Source organism: Sceloporus undulatus, chromosome 1 (assembly GCF_019175285.1).
Source record: "Sceloporus undulatus isolate JIND9_A2432 ecotype Alabama chromosome 1, SceUnd_v1.1, whole genome shotgun sequence".
Taxonomy (NCBI): Eukaryota; Metazoa; Chordata; class Lepidosauria; order Squamata; family Phrynosomatidae; genus Sceloporus; species Sceloporus undulatus.
Window position 1 is genome coordinate 173,852,685 of NC_056522.1, and position 22,280 is coordinate 173,874,964.

The 22,280-nt window shown below is 41.2% G+C and overlaps 1 protein-coding gene across 1 annotated transcript; it reads left to right on the forward strand.

Annotated features, from left to right (window-relative positions):
* Nucleotides 1-808: 808 nt before the first annotated feature.
* LOC121925635 (interleukin-17F-like) lies at nucleotides 809-10,872 on the forward strand (the record flags this gene model as incomplete). Its single annotated transcript, XM_042458014.1, has 3 exons — nucleotides 809-825; nucleotides 9,417-9,635; nucleotides 10,539-10,872. Coding segments are annotated over 3 exons (570 nt in total), but the record flags the coding sequence as incomplete, so codon positions are not given.
* Between the last annotated feature and the right edge of the window lie 11,408 nt (nucleotides 10,873-22,280).

Here is a 22,280-nt window from a genome sequence, read left to right on the forward strand (position 1 = left end):
TATTATTATTATTATTATTATTATTATTATTATTATTATTATTATTATTAACCTTTATTTATAAAGCGCTGTAAATTTACACAGCACTGTACAATCTTTTAGTCAGACGGTTCCCTGCCCTCAGGCTTACAATCTAAAAAGACACAACACAAAAGGAGAAGGGAGTGGTGGTGTGGAATAGGATCAGGTCCAGCAGATCTTCTCCACCTCTGAGGCCTGGACCAAGGCAGATGGACTGGAGGAAGGGCTTGGCTTCTTAATGGATTGTTAAAAGGAGGCTTCCTGGGTCAGAGAGGGGCTTGCCTCTGGTTACAACAGAGGGGATAATAGACGGTTTCCTACCCTCAGGCTTACAATCTAAAAAGACACAAAATAAAAGGAGAAGGGAATGGTGGGGAGGGAGGGGATCAGTTCCAGCATTCTTCTCTCCCTCTGAGGCCTGGACCAAGGCAGATGGACTGGAGGGAGGGCTCTTTTTCTTCAGGCTAGCCCTGGTGGAACTGGGCCTGCCTGGTCAACTCCCTCATAGGCTGTAAGATGACAGTTATGGAGGGAGGAGTCTCTTAAAGGTTTAAAAGGTGAGGTCAATTCTGTGCATGCTGTCCACCAGAAAAATCCATTGCACAGGCTCGAAGGATACATCCAATCCATTCAGCAGTTCACCTACCTGGGAAGTATCATCTCTTCAGATGCCAAGATTGATAAAGAGATCGATCACGGATTAGCAAAGGCATATAGTGCATTTGGAAGGCTTCATAAAAGAGTTTGGAGTAACAAACACTTGAGGCGAAGTACAAAAATCAGTGTGTATAGAGCCATTGTACTGTCTGTTCTCCTCTATGGGTCTGAAACATGGATCACCTATTGGCAACACCTACGACTCCTTGAATACTTTCATCAGCGCTGTTTACGTACAATTCTAAATATACACTGGACTGACTATGTGACAAATGTTGCTGTCCTTGAGCAAGCAGGGATCACCAGCATTGAGGCCATGCTATTGAGGACATGTTTCTAGGATGGAGGACCATCGCCTCCCAAAAATAATACCCTACGGTGAACTCGCCACGGGTCAGTGTAAGAGGGGCGCCCCAAAGAAGAGATACAAGGACTCCCTGAAACAACATCTCAGGCTTGGCCAAATTGATCACCAACAAGGGCCTGCCCTGGCCTTGCATCGGGAGGCATGGAGACACACTATCCATGATGCTGCAGCCTTTTTCGAAAACTCACGCCAAACAAGTCTTGAAGAGAAACGACAACGCAGAAAGAACCACAACTTGGAAACATCACCCAAGGAGACATTCTGCTGTGCTTTCTGAAACTGGACTTGTTTATCTCGGATCGGCCTTTTTAGTCATCAACGCGCTTGTAGAAAGCATGGAATGAGTCCTTCCTGAATCTTTGTTCCTGAAGAAAAGCCAGAGAGAGAGGCAGCCCACAGAAACCCACTGGATGACGTCGAGCAAGTTACACACACTCAGCCCCAGAAAATCCTGTAATGAGTTCACCTTAAAGTCTCCATAAGTCAGAAATGACCTGATGTCACACAGTGACAGGCAAAAGGGAAAGCAGGGGTGGAAATTTTGTTAGGGAATCCTAACTTGCATGCCACCTGTATTCCCCCCCCCCATTTCATACATTTGCCAAAGTCACAATGAATCTATAGTGCTTACACTTTCCACACCTCAGTTAGTCAGTTACAACGTTAAAATAGGTCACCTGTCATCTAGTGATTTTCCTATAGTCATAGTTACTCAGCTGTGCAGGTACAAACCTACCACATCTTTATCAGCAGAGAAACAATGTTTACCAGCACCAGCATCAGAAAAATCACTAAAATCCAATTAGAAGAAGGTTGCCAACCATGTGAGACTTCTGTTATGAACTAAGCACTTCTAGGAGGATGTGAGTGACACTCCACCAGTGCCACATAATGCTGCTCCCCATTCAACACTGGTAGCTTGATTACTATGCAAATATAAGGAAGAAAGATTTAACTTTATTGTGTAGGGATTTTGCTTTTAAGAAGAATGAATATAATTTCTGTAGAGAACTGGCAGAATTATGCTGTAGGATTTATTATGGACTACTGTACTGGTACTTCAATGTTCATTCTTAAAAACGGAAGAAGTAAATGAGGGGGGAAAGAAGGTAAAGTCTGAGGAATAAAAGAAATAGGAAGGGATTGTAGGTAGAAAAGTCAAAGAAAGGATGAGGAAGATTAAGAAGGAAAGAAAGGAGGACAAAAAAGAGGACATATTAAGAGATTTGTATGGGTAAATAAGAGATGGAAATATAGATTATATATATAAATATATTTAGCATAATTAAGATATGGATAATATGATATTAAGATACTGTATAACGATATTAAGAAATTTTAAGGATGAAAAGATCATAAGTATAAACTCAATGACATTTGTATTTTTGTAATATTTGGATTATTATATTTTGGATGATAATACAAAATATAATTTTTAAAAAATTATTCTTAAAAATAAATGTTTAAAATGTGCTCTAACAAATTTAATGGCCTCTCCTTTTATCAGCTACTCCTTGCATAAAGACAGGGGTATATTTTATTAATGACTCTATCCTTTTGTTATTGTTGTTTTTGATTTATGGCGACCCCAACATGACACTATCACAAGGTTTTCCTAGCAAGATTTCTTCTAAGGCAGTTTGCCTTTACCTTCCTCTGAAACTGTAGGAGGGTGACTTGGCCAAGGTCACCCAGTGAGTTTCCATAGCTGAATGGGGATTTGAACTCTGGTCTCCAGAGTCGTCATCCAATGCTCAAATCACAAAGCATCATAGTCTAATGCTTAGTCCACAAATGCCACACCAACACTTTCACATATCTATTGCAACAATACTGAGGATGCTGTTAGTTCTGAGCTATCTTTGTTTTTCCAAGTACTGCTTCAAGCTATAACCTGTTTGGCCTGATCTTACTGACAAGGTACAAAAATGAATGCATGAACCATGAACAATAGCATTAATTAAAGAATGAATTCTAACTCCTTGAAAAATTCACTCTATCTTTAGGTTATAATGATTTCTGTAACAATCTAAAGCTATTCAGTTGGTTTTCTCTGTTTCAATATCTGATGAAATTATGTAATTATTCAGATTCAGTTCTAATAAACATGCTATGGTAATGCTGTTAGGCTTTGAGAGACTGTGCAACATGAAAGTTAGACAATGTTGTTATATGCTATTTGGATTATTTTGTTATATGCCATTTGGATTAATGAGATGTTTGGATTACTTCAATTGACCAAATGTGTTGTGGAACATGTTACAGAAGCATACCTGTTACAATAGCACCACTTCTTATCAGACCTATAAAGACCTACACATGTCATGTCCAGGCCACCTGAATGACCTTATCTTCCCATATGAGTCTGCTTGAGATCTAAGATCCTCAGAGAAGACCCTTCTCTTGGTCCCATCAATTTCACAGGCACACCTGGTGGGAACACAGCAACTTTTTCAGTGACTGCTCTCAGGCTTTGGAACAAGGGAGGATATAGTGGCTAGCTTCTTGCTGGCAAATAAACTTCTTTGTTCTAACAGTCTTCAAAGACATAGCTGTGTTAATGTGGAAAATCAGTATGTAATCACTATCTTTGAATCATAATAATAATTAATAATAATTTGTTTTATTTATATACCACTATTCCAAAGATCATAGCGGTGAACAGCAAGTAAGCTAATTAGCAAGTAAGCTAATTTGCCCCCAACAGTCTGGGTACTCATTTTAGCAACCTCAGAAGGATGCAAGCCTGAGTCGAGCTTGGGCCCTTTTGCTGGTCTTGAACTCGCAACCTTGTGGTTTTGAGTGAATGGCTGCAGTACAGGCATTTAACCACTGCGCCACCAGGGCTCAGAGTTGGAAGAGACCACAACAGATATCCAGTCAAACCCCCTGCCATGCAGGAACTCACCATCAAAGCATACCCGACAGATGGTCATCCAGCCTCTGTTTAAAGACCTCCAAGGAGGGGGACTCCACCACACTCTGAGGGAGTATGTTCCACTGTTTAACAGCCCTTACTGTCAGGAAGTCCCTCTTATTGTTGAAATAGAATCTCTTTTCTTGTAGCTTGCATTCATTGTTCATGTTCTTGTCTCTGGAGCAGCAGAAAACAAGCTTGTTCCATCCTCAATGTGACATCCCTTCAAATACTTAAACAGGGCTATCATATACCTCTTAACTATCTCTTTTCCAGGTTAAACATGCCCAGCTCCCTAAGTATTTCCTCATAAGGCATGGTTTCTAGACCCTTCACCATTTTGGAGGCCCTCCCCTGGACATGCTCCAACTTATCAACATCCTGGTTGAATTGTGGTTCCCAGAACTGGACACAGTATTCCAGGTGTGGAAGAGTTCAGGGTGGAAGGCAGTTGAGTTAGCTCTTTATTTATTTATTTATTTATTTATATCCCGCTCTTTTCCCAGGACTGGGACTCAGAGCGGCTTTACAGCAATTAAAAAAGAAACAAACAAACAAACAGAAAGTACAATTAAAACATTTTAAAAATAAATAGATAAATGACATCCATTAAACAGAATAACTAGTCCAACATTCCTGTCTGTTCTTATAGTGATTACTTAAATGCCTGTTTGAATGTTTAATCACCCTGAACAGCTCTGCTGGACGAGACTCTGCAGACGTAATATGTGCAGCATAGAAAGAATTCTTTGCTGCATCTATTGCCACTCCATAGGAATCCAGCAAGTTCTTATGGCTTGTCTTGTCAGATAAACGTTGATGTTTCTACCAGCAGTGCTCTAGTCGTTGCGCAGCCCATTTCATTTGATGAAGATTTCCCATGTACCATGGTTTTTTATTTGAAGTGGGCTGGAAAGGATGCTTGGGAGCGATAATGTCTATAGCTCTGGTAAGATGGTTATTCCAGGTATCAACCAGGGCTTCGACAGAATTGCCTTTGTTCCCAATCATAAATCCCTCTAGAGCTTACTGGAACCTTTTGGGTTCCATCAGCTTTCGAGGATGGACCATTTTAATCGGTCCTCCACCCTCAAAGTAGCCTTCAGTCCCAATTTGACCAGAGTGTGGTCTGTCCATGACAGGGAAGAGATCTGAACTACTTCTGCCCATGGATATTCCTGATCCGTACTAAAGACAACATCAAGTGTATTACCAGCACAATGTGTTGAACTCAAGACTATTTGGGACAGGCCCATGGCTGTCATGGAAGGCATGAACTCCCGAGCTGCACTAGTCAGATCTAATGAGCCGACCTCAAAGGGGATGTTGAGGTCCCCCAGATCCAAAAGCCTGGGAGACTCCAGCACCAGCTTTGAGACCAGCTGTGTCAGCTCAGCCAGGGAGTCTGTTAGGCAATGGGGTGGACGGTAGACCAACAGAATCCCTGGACTGTCCCTAGCCTTCATTTTGCCATTTTCTATAAGGGACATCATTTTACTATGTCACTGTATATGGGCATCCACAGAACATGGACATCCACAGAATTTGGTGTCCACAGGAGATCCTTCAACCAAGCCACACAAGACTCCCACACACATGTGATGACTCGGCCCATAGTTATCGGTTATTGGTTATCGTTTTGGTTTTTAATTGTTGAATTTTACTCTTATACTGTTTAATCCTTTTTAAGGGGGGGAGAGATTATGTATATATTGAGGTATTTTAATCTTTGTACGCCGCTTTGATTGTCCCACAAAGTTCTGCAGCTGAAGAATAAGAAATGAGTTGCTGCAGATCATTGAGCCATAGAATCATAGAGTTGAATCCAGAAGTGTCCTGCACTGAGGTGTCACCTAGTGCGGGGGGGGGGGGGGGCATGGCTTTGGAGGTGGGACTTTGGGGTGCACCCAAAAGGGCCTGTTCCCAACTCCCTGTCTTGCATGGCTTTACTCAGGGCAGGGATGGGGGGCCCTGGGTCCTCTCCCTCCCTGCCACACAGCAGGGGCCACTCACCAGAGTCACTCCTCCTTCAGTGGTGTGGTGTCACCCCCTTCAGGGTGTCACCTGGTGCAGTCTGAAACCCCTGTACCCCCTAATGATGTTACTGGCTGAATCCAATGTAGGAAACCCAGCTACAGCACCCCCAGCAGGTAGCTATCTAGCCTTCTTTTGAAGACATCCAGAGAAAGAGACTCCGCCACCTTTCTAAGCTCTGACTGTCCAGAAATTCCTTCTAATATTCAATTAAAATCTTGTAACTTAAAATGTTAAACCTGGTCCTATCCCCTGGGGAAGCAGAGAACAAACCTGCACCCACCCTTCTGTGACAGCCCTTTAGATATTTAGAGTGCGGTCATGTAACCCCTCCACCTTCTCTTCACCAAGATGAAGATTCCTCAACCTTTCCTCATATGTTTTGTTCTCCATTCCTCTCATCATGCTTATTGCCCTTCTCTGAGCCTGCTATGACTTATCTTGATTCATCTTAATATAGGGTGCCAGGAACTGAATGCAGTGATCCAGATGAGGTCTGACTAGTGAAGAATACAGTGTATTGGAAACCACACTTCTATTAATGCAGGCTAAAATATTATGCCTTATTTGCTGCAGCATCAGAATGTTGTGATATTTTCAATTTATGATCAACAATAATCTCAAGGTCCTTTTCACACGTACTGCTGCTAAACCAAGTCTCCCTGATACTATATCTTTGAATTTGGTTTTCATGGACTAAATGTAGATTTTTAAAAAATCTCTGTTGAGTTTTATTCCAATCTAAAAGAGGGATTTGATTTTCCTTCCCCAACTATAGAAGTGCAGACAGGCACCACCTGATTACCTTTCTTCTTCTTCTCCCTGACCAGTAAAGAACTATGCAAATAACCACATGATGTAACAGCCTTTGGAGGAGAACACAATAGAGTCAGGTATATGAGACGTGCAAGGCCCACCCATTCATATCATTAATGTATGGTATACATGTCTAGACCCTTCTCTTTTTAATATGTGCTATATAATATTGGAACAGACTAGTAGTTGTCACACATGCAAAGTCCTAAAAATCTGATCAGGAAAGCTTGTTAACACATTATCTCATAGGTCATCAATATTGAAATAAATCAGTTGATCTAAATCTTCCAGAACTAGTTATAGTATCTCATGCATTTCCTTTGCTTTCCCCTTTTGTGAGACAGCTGCAATACTTTGAGGAAGTGGTATAGAAAAAGATGGTAAATGTCAGCCACAGCAGCCCCAGAACCACAAGTGAGGGCTGAAAAATGATCTTTGTGCAGCAATGGAAAAAAATAACTGATTCTGAATACATATAAAAGAGGGTTGCTATTTCATTTATGGACATGAGCCAAAGTACTGATACCCAAGTACAGGCCATCAAGCAAGACACTTTTACACCAGAAAAGGGGCTATCATGTTGGCTTCTAAAAGATTTCCCTCACTGGTGAGTACACGGATTACGCAGCATGTCAATTAACTTTGTAGATATCTAATTATTGAAGCATTTCGTAAAATTTCATAAACTTGTTATATATTTACTTTATTGGGTACATTATGGAAAAGACAGGGAGATTTTTGGTCCTCCCTTCTTTGACATGCAATATTTTGTTAATATATGTCTTCGGTATACAAGTTCCTAACCTCCTAGCTACCCAAAACTGAAGTGACGTTTATTGAATAAAATCCAAATATTTTATATTAATCTGTCTCTCCTTTTCTTCTCCCTCTATAGTCTCTGTAGTCTATGGTAATAGCAATATTTGATTCTTTTTCTATCTTAAGCAACTGACAAATACTTACTCCTTTGTCCTCTGATACATGCCAAAGATATTTTATTTCAAAATTCTGAGAAAGCAGACAGATTTGGTGAGAGTTGCCCTGTACCTGTCATAAAGGCAGTGATAGTATATTCTGCTATCTGTCGGCTTCGTCAGACCCAGGTGATTTTGTGGAAGTGGTTTGCTATCTTGCTAGTGTGATCATACAGAGAGCAGTGATTTCTAATGGATAGGTCAGAAACTTTGAGGAAGAGTCTCCAGGAAAACAGCTAAACCAAAGTAGCAATACAAGTAATTTTACATCATCTTTAAAAGGCATTGAACCACAGAGTAGAAGACTTACCCCTTCTAAAACCTCTTTGAAATAGGCAGAGGTTTAATGCTGGGACGCACACATAGGCCTGTTACAGACTGCCTGCCTGTTTTAATCCTTAGTGTGGTTTCTGTCTGTCATTGCTCTTGCAAAAGACGTTACAGTTTAAGGCTGAAAGTATAGCTTAAAGGATTTGGGAAAAAATATTTTTGTTTAATCATTAACTTTTCCTAGGTAAAGTTGTCCTCTTGTACCTCACCTATGAACAATACTTGTGAGGCTATGATTTCATTTGGTTACATTCTACATAACTAGCTTCATTTAGTAATGAGTCAAATTTCAGACCTTTTGTCTTGTGTATTGCTGATAGTGAGGGACACAGTGGCTTAGCAGTTAGGACACTGACTGATGATCACAAGGTTGCCAGATCAGCAGTTCAAGCCCCAAGCCCCAAATGACAGAGTGAGCTACCATCACTAGTCCCAGCTTCTGCCAACCTAGCAATTTGAAAGCATGTAAAAGTGCAAGGAAATAAATAGGTACCACTTTGGTTGTAAGTAACAGCATTCCGTGCACCTAGGCATTTAGTCATGCTGGCCACATGACCATGGAGATCTTTGACAACGCTGGCTCCCTCTGCTTAGTAACGGAGATGAGCAATGCCCCTCATGATCGGACACGACTCTACAATCACATCAAAGGGAAAACCTTTACCTCTGTTGCTACCAGCAGTGGCAGCTGATGCTTCCATGTAATGAGGTGGTGAATCTACTCTGGATGTCATTGTTTTCCCAAAATGCTACTTTCCATTTGTGTTTTGAATTGATTAATATATAAATGTTCCACTCCCTACATTTCCTTTTCCAGATAACTTCATATGATGATAGCTTTTATAATGAAACCACCTGCCTGTCCAACTTGTAGGCCTGAATCACAAATTGGTAACAGTGCTTTTCAGGCCATAAATGTGTTCCCAGTGAACGATATTGTTACCACTACTGGAAGCAGTAATGATAGATGGTTCACATCTTGGATTTAGGAAAAAGAGCTTCAGAGTTCTACTTGTGGCTTTCAATAAAACTAGAGCCCTGGTACCCCTCATATTAAAACTTAATCGCAATTCTTAAACCACTATATAAGTTACTGAGTCATTGTTTCTCAGTATTAGCACAGTGCAATCCACTTAATGCAGAATGTTTTGTGCAACACACTCACGTCCTTTCTCCATGGAGGCATTCGACCTCATTCTCTGGCAAGTTTCAAGTTTATGCTAACCTGGATCTGATGTGACGTCTCATTTTGTGAGTCCACCATATATGCAGAAAATATAATTTTTCTTTTTTAGGTTAGTGTACTGATACTGATGAGCACAGTTATCAATACAGCCCATGGAGAAATTAAAGAGGAAAACACAGAGAGAATGCACCACAATTGCCAAACCCAAGCTGGAATGCAAGAGAATACCGGGTTTCCTGAGAATGTGAAGATTCATATTCGCACTGGACGCATAGAATCAGTCAAGATCCATCCTAATGTTAGGAATAAATCCCTCTCTCCATGGGACTACAGGTAATGTATATATTTTTATTTATATAACAGTATCAGCTTCGATTTAGTGTGTAAATTATTGCTTCCCAGGTTATCTGATGGTCTGGATCAAAAGTTGTTCTTCTCCAGCATGTCATGGACTGGTTCCATTTTTGGCCCATTCATTACTGCTGTCCTTTACTTGCCTGGAAAAGTGCTGCTTATGGCTTAGGTACCAGCACTGTAAATGACAAATATGTTGTACTTCTTCATTACTTCAAAATGTCTGGTGCAAGACCTGTTAAATGTTGGAAGCTGGAACACAACTGTGTTCTTGTCAAATTAAGATGCTTGCCAATTTTTAAAAGAAACCGTCTTATACTGTATTGAGTCAGATGTCTCTTAAGAATTTCAAGCAGGATTCTTTCCAGTCCTTTCAAGGAAATACCTGGTATTCTCTGGTGTCCTCCTTTCCAAGTGATATGGCTTTGTACAATTAATTTTTGGCCTATTACAGACTGCCAAAATAAAGCTGCTTCGGGTCTCTTTGGAGGTACGTTATTTAAATGATGCGCCATGGAGGTTGCGCCAAAGCCACACTCCATTCCTAAGCACTGGAGTGCAGCTTTGGTGCAGCTTCCAGATTCTTAGGATGCATGCATCATTTAAACAGCATACCTCCAAAGAGACCCCAAGCAGCTTTATTTTGGCAGTCTGTAACAGGCCTTTGATTCTCTAAATAGGGTGGGAGGCCAATTTGTGTCATCTACAAGCATAGGATGTGCCCCCCATTGGTAGCTAGATTTAGCTGACTTACACTGATCTATCTTCCCACCCTGCAAACAGCTTTCAGTGTTTCTTATACTTTGATGAATAAACAGTTCAGCAGTCCTATGGACTTACTTTTCTTTGTGTGTGTGTGTGTGTGTGTGTGTTAATTTACAGAATTAATGAAGACCCCAATAGATTTCCTCATGTGATTGCTGAAGCCAAGTGCCGCCATGATGTCTGTCTGGATTTCACAGGGCGGGCTTTATATCATGGCATGAACTCTGTTCCCATTCAACAGGAGATCTTAGTACTCAAACGTAAGCAAATTGGCTGCCAGCAAACCTACTCATTGGAAAAACAATTGGTTACTGTTGGCTGTACCTGTATCATTCCAACTATCATTGCCTACCCTACAAAGGGTGGCCGAAAACGCAGAGAGCTGACCTATGGGGGTAAACAGTCCACTGCTGGCAGAAAGAGACAGCATATACAGAACACACTTGGATGATTGTAAATAAATGGTCCCCTAGATATGCACAAATAAGGATCATCAGATACTACTGGGGTTATGGTAGCATTTAATTTGTTTTCTTACTTGAAAGTGTAATTGTAAAACTGATGCATTTTCCTTTGTCCTTAAACGCCAAATCTTTTTTCTACTGAAAGCCTGCTCATTTGCAGCTATCAAATGTATAGATATCTTGTTCTGCACTGAGTTTGAAGGCCTTTACACCATATTGTTGATTTGTCTTGTTGGTATAAATATCATATGTGTTTATACACATGTGAAATGTGAAACTCAAGAAGACCTAAAGCAGAATATGTTGTCATTAGTATTTATAACTCTTATTTATATAATTGTATTTATACATCTGCAAAAGCATCATTCAAAACATTGTAGTTTATTTGTATTTATTCAATAATTTATATAATGAATAAAAAGACAAAAGTGTTAATTTTTTTTTTAAATAGCTGTTTCTTTTGTGATGAAAAGAATTAAACTGTATTGAATTTTGAGAAGCCCATCTACTTGGCCAGAGGCTTGTTTGGAGCATTATGGAGAGACCTAAGAATCTGGAGGCTGCTTGTTTTTTGATATACATAAGCAAGAAGAAGGCTTTGACATTTAGTTCTCTCTATTTTCTGCATTTCAGTTGCACAACCATAAAATAAATGCCTTCCCTTAACATGCATCTGTGTGCTTGCCCAGTCACCAGGGGTTAACTACCCCAAAGATGAAGAGGGTACAGTAGAAATCCAGCTTCCCCAATTTGTCCCACCCAACCAACACTACCTCTTACTGCCTAAGACCCAGCTATAATATTTTCCATATACATATTCTGTGCCTCCATATGAAATCAGCAGATGTCAAGAGAAGGAAAGAAGCACACAGGAAAGCACTAGGGGTGCATTATCCATTAGGCACTTTAGCATGTATGAAAACTTGATTAACAACAACAAAAAATACAGCAATAAGGAAGAAAAACCAAATTTCAAAATAAAGGTATTTTAGATTTTCATTCACAAAAATTAGAAATAGAAATTATAAAAAATAGAAATATGTTTATTAAACAATAATTCTTGAAAACATAAATAATTGCACATCACATTTGTTATATAAAATTGACACTGAACATATAAGATTGGTTGGTAAGATATATTTACTTTGCAACATTGTTATCTCCAAATTCTCTTATAATTTAGGCAATGTGGAGTTGTTTTAATATTTTGACTGAAATAAACCAGATCGTAAATTATTTTTCTATATGATTTAATGATGAAAATCCTTGTTCATCTTCTGCATTCATCCCCAAAATTGATAAGTAAATTTGAAGGGTAACCTTTGTATTCAGGAAGTTTGAAACTAGATTTTGTTTAATTTGTGCTGACAATAATTCTGATACTGTTTTGTACTCCACAAATAATTTTGAAAATAGGAAAAATGATGAAATGGAAGTGGGGAGTGAGGAAGGGATGAGATGAAACAGTGAGTAGGGAAAGTGCTCAGATTAATGGGGGTGATTATGGTATTCCTTTCTAAATGCATACTGACTCTGTTTAATGCTCTAGAATCTTTCCTGGTATTGATGTCAGGCTAACCCAAGCCCTACCACATGCCATAGGTGTCATCTTGGCATGCCACCATTTACATGGGGTGTGCCATGATGACGTGTCTTGTGTGCCGCATCCAAACGGTGCACAAGGGACATCATAATACTGTACTTGGGTGCTTATGGTGCCTCTGTAATGGTGAAAAAAGGAGCCGTGTTTTGCAGCTCCTTTTTTGAGTGGATCATTGCCGCAACATGTAGTTGCCATGGCAGAAAGGGACAGAAACCAAATCTGCCCATCTGTACAGCTTCAGGTCTCTCAGTTCTTTTAATATCCATGGATGTAGTTCATCTGGCCCTGGAGATTTAAATTCATTTGAATTAGCCAGGTATTCCTGTATTAACTCTTTACATATTCTGTGCCGTATTTCCCCTACTGCATCCTCTACTCCATTTCCCTCAGGTTGAGCACCATTCCTTTTATGAGAAAACTGCGGCAACGATGGTGTTGAATAGTTCTGCCTTTTCTCTGTCCCCAGTTAGCATTTCACCATCTTCTCCACACAACGGCCCTACTATTTTCTTTTTCCTATGGACATACCCCCCAAGACTTTTTTATTGTTCTTAACCTCTCTAAGAAGCCTGAGCTCATTCTATGCTTTAGCTTTTTTACTTTCCCCCTATACGTGCTAGGTATTTGTTTGAATTCCTCTTTCATGATTTCACCTTTTCCTGTTTCTTATACATGCCCTGTTTAAAATGTAGCTTAGTTGAAAGTTCTTCACTCATCCATCCTGGTTTCCTGTGATACCTTTGATTTTGCCTCTTCATTGGAACTGTCTGAAATTGTGTCTCCAATATCTCCCTTTTGAAAAACTTCCATCTGTCCTGAACTGTTTTTTCTTTTACGATTCCTGGGGATCACACTCAGTATTTCCTTGTTTATGGAAATCAGCTTTCCTAAAATCTAGAATGCATTTAGAAAACTACCTCTTTATTTATTCTGTGTTGCATTTTCCCTACTACATCATCTATTCCTTTTCCCTCAGTTTGATTGTTAGGAAGGATGGAATTAGAGGAATATTAATTAGCTCAAATATTGCCGAGGTGGCCCTAACAATACCACGTGCCAAGATCGTGTCCCTAAGTGTATACCAGCGGTCGCCAGTGCACCCCAAGAGAAAGAGACTCTGAGACCGATTAGGTGCAATTAATCTAATAACATTTATTAAAGCACAAGTAAAACCACTGAGCAAAAGGGGGCACACACACACACACATTCAATGCTACAGCAGGGGAGAGGTAGGTTTGGGAGATAGATTGAGAAGGAAAAGCACCAGTAGGATATACTACCTTAAAAGTCTTCTCCGGGAAGTCCTGATGAAGCTTGGATGGACAGTGGATCATGGCTGCTGGAGTGGAAAGAAGGCCACGGAGGCTTGAGAGCCGGGTTCAAGTTGGTGACAGTGAGAGCTCAGTGTAGCTCAGTGATTTCAGCAGAGCTTAATGCTCAAAGAACCCAGGCTCAGAAAACCCAAGGAGGGTCTGAAAACTCAGGGTTTATATAGGGGGAAACGTATCCCGAGGCTATGGGACTTGCTAGATAAAGGCGTTGATAGCCTGGGCTTTGTTAAGCCAAGAGCAAGCAATGTGTTGCACAATGCATTAGGTCAGGACACAATTCAGAAAGGCAGCCGACTTGATTGCTGAGCCATTAAGCTGATCACTGGCCCATTAAGTGAGAAGCCAAGTCCATTGTCCTATTTGGGCAGCAGAGGCGATTCTGGTTTGGTGACTCCCCAAACTTCCTATGGAATTTTCCAATTTTAGCTTTCTTTCTAGGGCTCTGCCTGGGTCAGGTGAGCTGCCTACGTGGTCTCTCCACTTTTAGGTTAATGGCAGGTCCTCCATGGGGTCAGTCAGGGGTCATAGCACAGACCACACGTACCCAAAATTTTATATAAATCCAAACTTGGTAACATGATCCCCAAGTCAGATGGAGGAATTGGATGATGCCTTTCTAGAACAGATGACCACATACACAGAAAGGAGAGATGTAGTAGTGATGGGTGACTTCAACTATCTTGATACTTGCTGGAAGTAAAGCTCAGGCAAATTCTCAAGGTCTAGCAAATTCCTAACTTGCCTGGAAGACAAATTTCATTGTCCAAAAGGTGGAAGAGGCAACAAAAGGATCTGCTATTTTAGATCTGATCCTAACCAACAGGAATGAGCTGGTTAATGAGGGGCAAGTTGGAAGTGATCATGTTCTTCTGGAGTTTGATATACAGTGGAAAGGAGAAGCCAGGCATAGTCAGATATGCATTCTAGACTTTAGGAGAGCTGATTTCAGTAAATTTAGAGAAATACTGGGGGTGATCCCATGGTCATGAATAGTAAAAGAGAAGGGAATTCAGGATGGATGGGAGTTTCTCAAAAGGGAGATACTGAAGGCACAATTTCAAACAGTTAGAATGAGAAGGAAAAATGGGAGGTGCCTCAAGAAACCAGGATGGATGACTAAAGAACTTTCAACTGAGCTACGTTTAAACAGCTAAGTTTAAACAGGGCATATATAAGAAATGGGGAAAGGGGGAAATCGCCAAAGAGGAATTCAAACAGCTCACATGTTTAGGGGTAAAGTCAGAAAAGCTTAAAGCACAGAATGAGCTCAGGCTTGCTAGAGAGGTTGGGTCTTTTTTGGTTATGCTGGACAGCCAGCCCAGTCCCAAGGTGATACCAGTATGTGTAGAAGCAAATTCACATCAAAACAATCCAAAATCAAATGAAGCAAAGTGCCCTGAAACCAAGAAGAGAGCTGTCAGAGAGAGATTAGTCCACATTCAAGCAAGGGTCACAAATATAGGAATCCAAGATCAGCAAGGTGTTTCAGGTGTCAAAATGTGACAGGATGTAGAAGTTTTGTTTCCCCCACCATCTGGGATGGACCAGGCTCTGCTTATGTCCCAACAAGGTGGCCAGTCTCCTCTGTCTCCAGCTGGAACCCATCTTCCTGGCTGTCCTCTTCTCATTTTTCATCCAAGGAGGCCTCCTCCAAGTAAGACATGAGATCTGGCCTCCCCTGATCACCACATAGGCATGTAGGGCAGACAAAACAGAGATCTGCCCAAGTGGAACATTCCCTTTCATCACCCATATAGGATATTGGATAATTTTCTAATTTGAGCATTTTATTGCCAGATAGAACTCTGCTATCATTTTACACATTGGATAAAGTTTATCCAGCCAGTACAGTATATACTGTATTTGATGAATTTGCTGTAGTAGCCAAGGCCATGATAAATGCATTAAAACATATAAGAATATATAAAATACACAAAATGGAGCAAAATGATATTGTAGGCAGTAACAAATAAGTATTCTGGTCTTTTGGAAATACTTATCCCATTACACCTTTCACAAGTGGGGAGAAGTAAGCAGTTCTTTGTGTATGGACAATTTCTTTCCTCTAAGTTGTCTGTAAAGAATGAAGTATCTGTAAAAAAAAAATATATATATCTCATAACAAATCAGTTACTCAACAAATGTGTCAACCACCAGACCCAAACCACATGAAAAGTGTAAAACACATTTTGCTAATCTAGATAAAACATCCATATGTACCACATTATATGTTAAAATAATAAGCCTAACTTTCATGTCTGGTCATTTTAAAGAATATATATTGCATTCTTCTTTTCATTTTCCCATTACCGATATGATTACCACATTTCTAATTTTCACTGTTTGCTTGTAATTAATCTTTCAGTTTAAACCTCTAGGATTAGTTCAGTGGTCCTCAAACTTTTTCAGGTTACCACCCCTTTTCATCTTGGGTGATAACCTTGGCACACACACATGCCACATACCAGCTAGCCAAGTCCTTGCTCCCCCATTTCCTTTTGCCTTGGTTAGTTGTCTTGAGCTAACTGCCAAAGGCAAGAGGGAAAGGAGGAGAGCATGCATGCCTCCCCTCTCCCTACCCTTTTGCCTTGGCTGGCTTGCTTGAGCTAGCTAGTCAAGTCAAGGGGGAAAGGAGGAGAGCACACATGCCTTTCCCCCATTCTGTTTTGCTTTGGCTAGCTGGCTTGAGCTAGCTAGCCCAGGCAAGAGGGAACAGAACAGAGCTTGTGCAAAATGAAAGAAAAGTACCATTGTGTGAGAGACGAAAATCTTCAAGCAGTTAAGAACAGACAAGAAACAAAAGTAACAAGTGGAAGAAACAGGGTTAGAATCCAGAATGCGGTAGATCCAGAATGCAGCAAATTGTGCATAGGGACAAAGAGAAATATTATGACAATCAATGCAAAGAAAGCGAAGACCCCCCCCCCAAAAGGAGAAGAGATCTCTTCCACAGAATCTGAGAAATTAATAAAAATTCAAACCAAGAAAGGAAATGTTATATGACAACAATGTGATCAGGACAAGGGTAGTAAATTCAAACAATGCAAGCATCTTACTAACATCTTACTAAAAATGCAGGCATCTTACTAATATCTCCATTTTTTCTCCTGTTTGATATGCTTCAGTCTTCTCAGAAAAGGCAAAGGGAACTCAACCTGAGGATAATGGAGCAGAGGACAGAATAGAGGAATTTCAGCACAGAATAAGTAAAGAGATAGTACAGGAATACCTGGTTAACCTAAATGAATATAAGCCTCCAGGACCAGATGAACTACATCCAAGGGTATTAAAAGAATTGGCAGATGTAATATCTGAGCCATTGGCAATAATCTTTGCAGGAACTCTCAATCAAAGCATCCCTGATAGATGGCCATCCTGCCTCTGTTTAAAGACCTCCAAGGAAGGAGACTCTACCACATTCCGAGGGAGTGTGTTCCACTGTCAAACAGCCCTTACTGTCAGAAGTATAGTGTCTAGATCAAGGAAAGTAATAGTGCCACTCTATTCTGCTTTGGTCAGGCCCCACCTGGAATATTGTGTCCAGTTATGGGCACCACAATTCAAAAAGGACATTGAGAAACTGGATCGTGTCCAAAGGAGGGCGACTAAAATGGTAAAGGGTCTGGGGACCATGCCCTATGAAGAACGACTTAAGAAGCTGGGGATGTTTAGCCTGGAGAAGAGAAGGTTAAGAGGTGTGATATGATGGCCCTGTTTAAATACTTAAAGGGATGCCATATTGAGGAGGGAGCAAAATTGTTTTCTGCTGCTCCAGAGACTAGGACCCGGAGCAATGGATGCAAGCTCCAGGAAAAGAGATTCCACCTCAACATTAGGAGGCCACTTTGAAGGCAGGGCATTTAGATGATGCATGACTAAAAAATGTCTGGAAATCAGACCAAAGCCACAGTCTGAGACTAAAAACAGGAGCAAAACAAAGCCGGGATAGTTTGACTCAAGGCAGAAAATGCACAACTTCACTGTTATATATAAATTCCCTGACGTGAGCGCGGGGCTGTGGCAAAGCAAAGAAATGAAAGTGCAACAACTCCAATAGATGTAATTACAATACACAAACTAGACAGTCCAACAGGAGGTCATGCGCTGAAGGGAGCATGTATGGGGTGCCTCCATCATTGTGCTTTGCCAGTTTATCACTTCCACACCAATTCACTGATGCCCTGTACAGGTAAAGCATCACATGTGTAACTGTGTGGCCAATCAAAGGGGCAGCCATGCAATGGGATGGCATCTGCATGGACATGGGAGGTAATTGGAAGTTGCAGGTGGTGTGTGCAATGGTGGGGAGGCAGACAAAAAATTATCAATATCACATCTTGAGGCTGCACCATGCAGTCAGGCTGTGTCTATTCAGCCTGCCTTAGGATTGGGCCATGTGAGCAGTGGGGTTTCAACTCACTTTTGGAAAAAGCAGGATCGAGCCACTTTTTCCTGCCCATTTGTTCTGATCCATAGAAAGCATTAAGGCATTATGTGGTTTAAATACGTTTTCAGGATGAACTCCCCTCTTCTAAGAGAAAAAGGGGGAAATATTTTTTATTTTTAATGCCACCTTTCTCCTAAAAAGGAATCTAAGGAGGCTAACAAGATAAAAACATTTAAAAAAAACAATTAAAATAACCCACTTAAAACAGTATAAAATTAAGATTAAAAACATAAAAAAGTTTAAACACATAATCTAAAACACCAACCCCGTATAAAAGCCAGCCTGTCATGCCTGCCTGAATAAAAATATTTTTACTTGCTGGTGAAAGGCTAGCAGGGAGGGGACCAGCCTAGGTTCCCGTGGAAAGGAGTTCCAGAGGGTGGGATCAGCCACTAAGATTACTCTCTCCCATATCCTCACCAAGAGAGCCTGGGATGGTGAAGGGACTGAGAGAAATCCTTCAGCAGAAAACCTTAGAGCTTTAGTTGGTTCGTATGGAGTGATACAGTCTCTCAAATAGTCTGGACCTAAGCTATGTAGAGCTTTATAGGTCATGACCAGCATTTTTAATTGTGTCCAGAAATGAATTGGTAGCCATGAAGCCATTTCAACAAGGGAGTTACATGTTCCCTGTAACTGTCCCCAGTCAGCATTCTGACTGCAGTGTTTTGAACCCACTGCAGTTTCTGAACAGTTTCCAAAGGCAGCCCCACCTAAAGTGTGTTACAGTAATCCAAATGGAATGTAACCAAAGCATGTGTCACCGTAGCCAGATCTGAGGTCCCAAGGAATGGGTGCGGGGGTGCACAGTTTTAACTGTGCAAATGCAATACTGGCCACTGCTGAAACTTGAGCATCCAGGCTCAGAATTGAGTCCAGGAGCGCAACCAAACTGCAAGCCTGAGATTTCAGGAGGAGTGTAATCCCATCCAGCATAGGCAAAGTTCCTATTTCCTGATCTGCTTTACAAATGACCAAGAGAACCTCTCTCTTGTCTGGATTATGTTTCAAGTTGTTTGCCTTCATCCAGTCCATTACTGACAGAAGACAATGGTTCAGTACAGACACAGCTTCCTTGGAATCAGAGGGAAAAGAGATAGAGCTGGGTATCATCCACATACTGTTGACACCACACCCCAAAACTCCAGATGACCTCTCCCAGAAGTTTCATGTGGATGTCTGGGGGACAGGACAGAACCCTGGGGAATCCCACAGGGCAATGGCCAGGAGGTCAAACAGGAGTCCCCCAGCACCACCTTCTGAGTTCATTCCTCCCAGAAAAAACTGTAACCACTGCATAAAAGTGCCCCCAAGTCCCATTGCAGAAAGGTGGCTCAGAAGGATATCATTCTGAGGTCACATTACTGTTACCCATTTATATGCAATTTACTACCAATAAAAATCTGAGTGTGATGTACATCTTTTCTTTCTTCATTCTTTGAACAGACTGCAAAGCTTTTTGTATTCTTTATGGCTGGGGGTTCCACTAGATCAGTGATTCCCAACCTGTGGGTCGGGACCCCTTTGGGGGTTGAATGACCCTTTCATAGGGGTCACCTAAGACCATCAGAAAACACATATTTGCATATAGCAATGAAAATAATGTTATGGTTGGGGGTCACCACAACATGAGGAACTATAATAAAGGGTCACGGCATTAGGAAGATTGAGAACCACTGCACTAGATGTTCCTTGTGGTCCTTTTTATTCCTAAAGTTCTATGCTTCAATGACATTGTTCATTCTTCTGTTACACTCTGCATATTTGTGCATGCAAATCCTGAATAATCTGTTTAATGAACAGATTTCTATTAATAGTCAGGGGAATCATAAGATGCTCCAAACATGACATGAGTAAAACTCCTATAGGAAGGGTGAGTATTAAGTTTCACATGACTAAATTCAAGCCAGAAAGAATGTGACCCACATTGATTATTTCCGTAAGTGGTTGAAAAGAAAGCACCTTCTGTCTGATGGAAGAGTTTCCATTAGTCTCTGTGCTGAGAAATATGAGAGGAAATAAAATTATCTGTTTAAGTGTGGTAAATTTGTATACATGTTTGACGAAGCTGACGTAGATCAGAGTTTCCATCTAAATTAGAATCAGGATTACTTGATTCCATACATGATAAAGTTCCTTAAAATAGTAGTTAAAAATACTAAATTACGTTCTATGTTTGTGCCTTGACTGAGCAAGTAAGCAAGTACTGGGTGCTTGCAACAAATCATTTCTTGACCCAATTGTAGCACAACCTTCATATGTATAGTAAATGTCTATGAGGATTATCAGAATTGTCAAGCTTCTTAAAAGTGCCAAATTACATGTCACATTAAATATTTATTTTCAATTTTTTATTAATGCTTAAGCCAAAGGCCATTTGCATGATTAATATGTAAAAACAATAACAAAAATTCAATATTATAAAATGCTCCATCAAATAACTAACATCCAAATTTTATACATTAATCATAATAACATTCCAGACAATTAACTAAAATAACATTTAAAACAACTTCAAAAATTAGATAAGATCATCCCCATGGCGATTAAGTGCAATGTCCGCTATAACTCTTGCCCAAATTATGATTGCTGCTGAGGCGAATAATGAAACTTTATAAGTTACCTTAGGATCGATATCAGACAAGAGATAAAAAATCTTTTCAGAGGTAGTATTAGACTGTAAATTGGACAGAATAGAGCCCATAAATTTAGTTCTTGGCTTAGTATATAGTGAGCAAAAAAGCAGATAATGAGGCAAATCCTCGATTTCTGGTGCTCCACAATTATATAAACGGGAATCCTTAGGTGTGTGTGAATATCTGCCATCAATCATAGCTGAGGGCATTATTTGAAAATGGAGAGCTGTAAAAGCCTGCCTAAGCTTTGGAAATGTAATAATAATAATAATAATAATAATAATAATAATAATAGGATTTATTTATATGCTGCCCAATCACTGAGAATCTGGGCGGCTTACAACAGAGGGGATAATAGACGGTTCCCTGACACGACACAAAAGGAGAAGGGAATGGTAAGGGGGGAGGGGATCAGGTCCAGCATTCTTCTCTCCCTCTCAGGTTTGTACCAAGGCAGATGGACTGGAGGGAGGGCTCTTTTTCTTAATAGAGGCTGGGCCCGATGGCGTTGCGGCCTGTCTTTCACTCCTTCCAGGCCAGAAGATGACAGTTGGAAGGAGGGAGGGGAGGGCTCTTCCTCTTCAGGCCCGATGGCGTTGGGCCTGTCCTTTCACCGCTCTAAGGCCAGAAGATGACAGTTGGAAGGAGGGAGGAGAGGGCTCTTCCCTTCAGGCCCGATGGCCTGGGCCTGTCCTTTCGCCCCTCTAAGGCCAGAAGATGACAGTTGGAAGGAAGGAGGAGAGGGCTCTTCCTCTTCAGGCCCGATGGCATGGGCCTGTCCTTTCGCTCCCTCTAAGGCCAGAAGATGCATGGAAGGAGGGGGGGAGGGCTCTTCCTCTTCAGGCCCGATGGCGTTGGGCCTGTCCTTTCGCTCCTTCTAAGGCCAGAAGATGACAGTTGGAAGGAGGGAGGGGAGTGCTCTTCTCTCAGCCCGATGGCGTTGGGCCTGTCCTTTCGCTCCTCTAAGGCCAGAAGTGATGGAAGGAGGGAGGAGAGGGTCTTCCTCTTCAGGCCATGGCATTGGGCTGTCCTTTGCTCCCCTTAAGCCGAAGATGAGTTGGAAGGAGGGAGGAGAGGGCTCTTCCTCTTCAGGCCTGATGCGTTGGGGCCTGTCCTTTCGCTCCCTCTAAGGCCAGAAGATGATGAAGGAGGGAGGAGAGGGCCTTCCTCTCAGGCCCAATGGCGTTGGGCCTGTCCTTTCGCCTCTAAGGCCAGAGATGGATGGAAGGAGGGGGAGAGGGCTCTTCCTCTTCAGGCCCAATGGCATGGCCTGTCCTTTCGCTCCTCTAAGGCAGAAGATGACAGTTGGAAGGAGGGAGGAGAGGGCTCTTCCTCTTCAGGCCTGATGGCACGGGCCTGTCCTTTCGCTCCCTCTAAG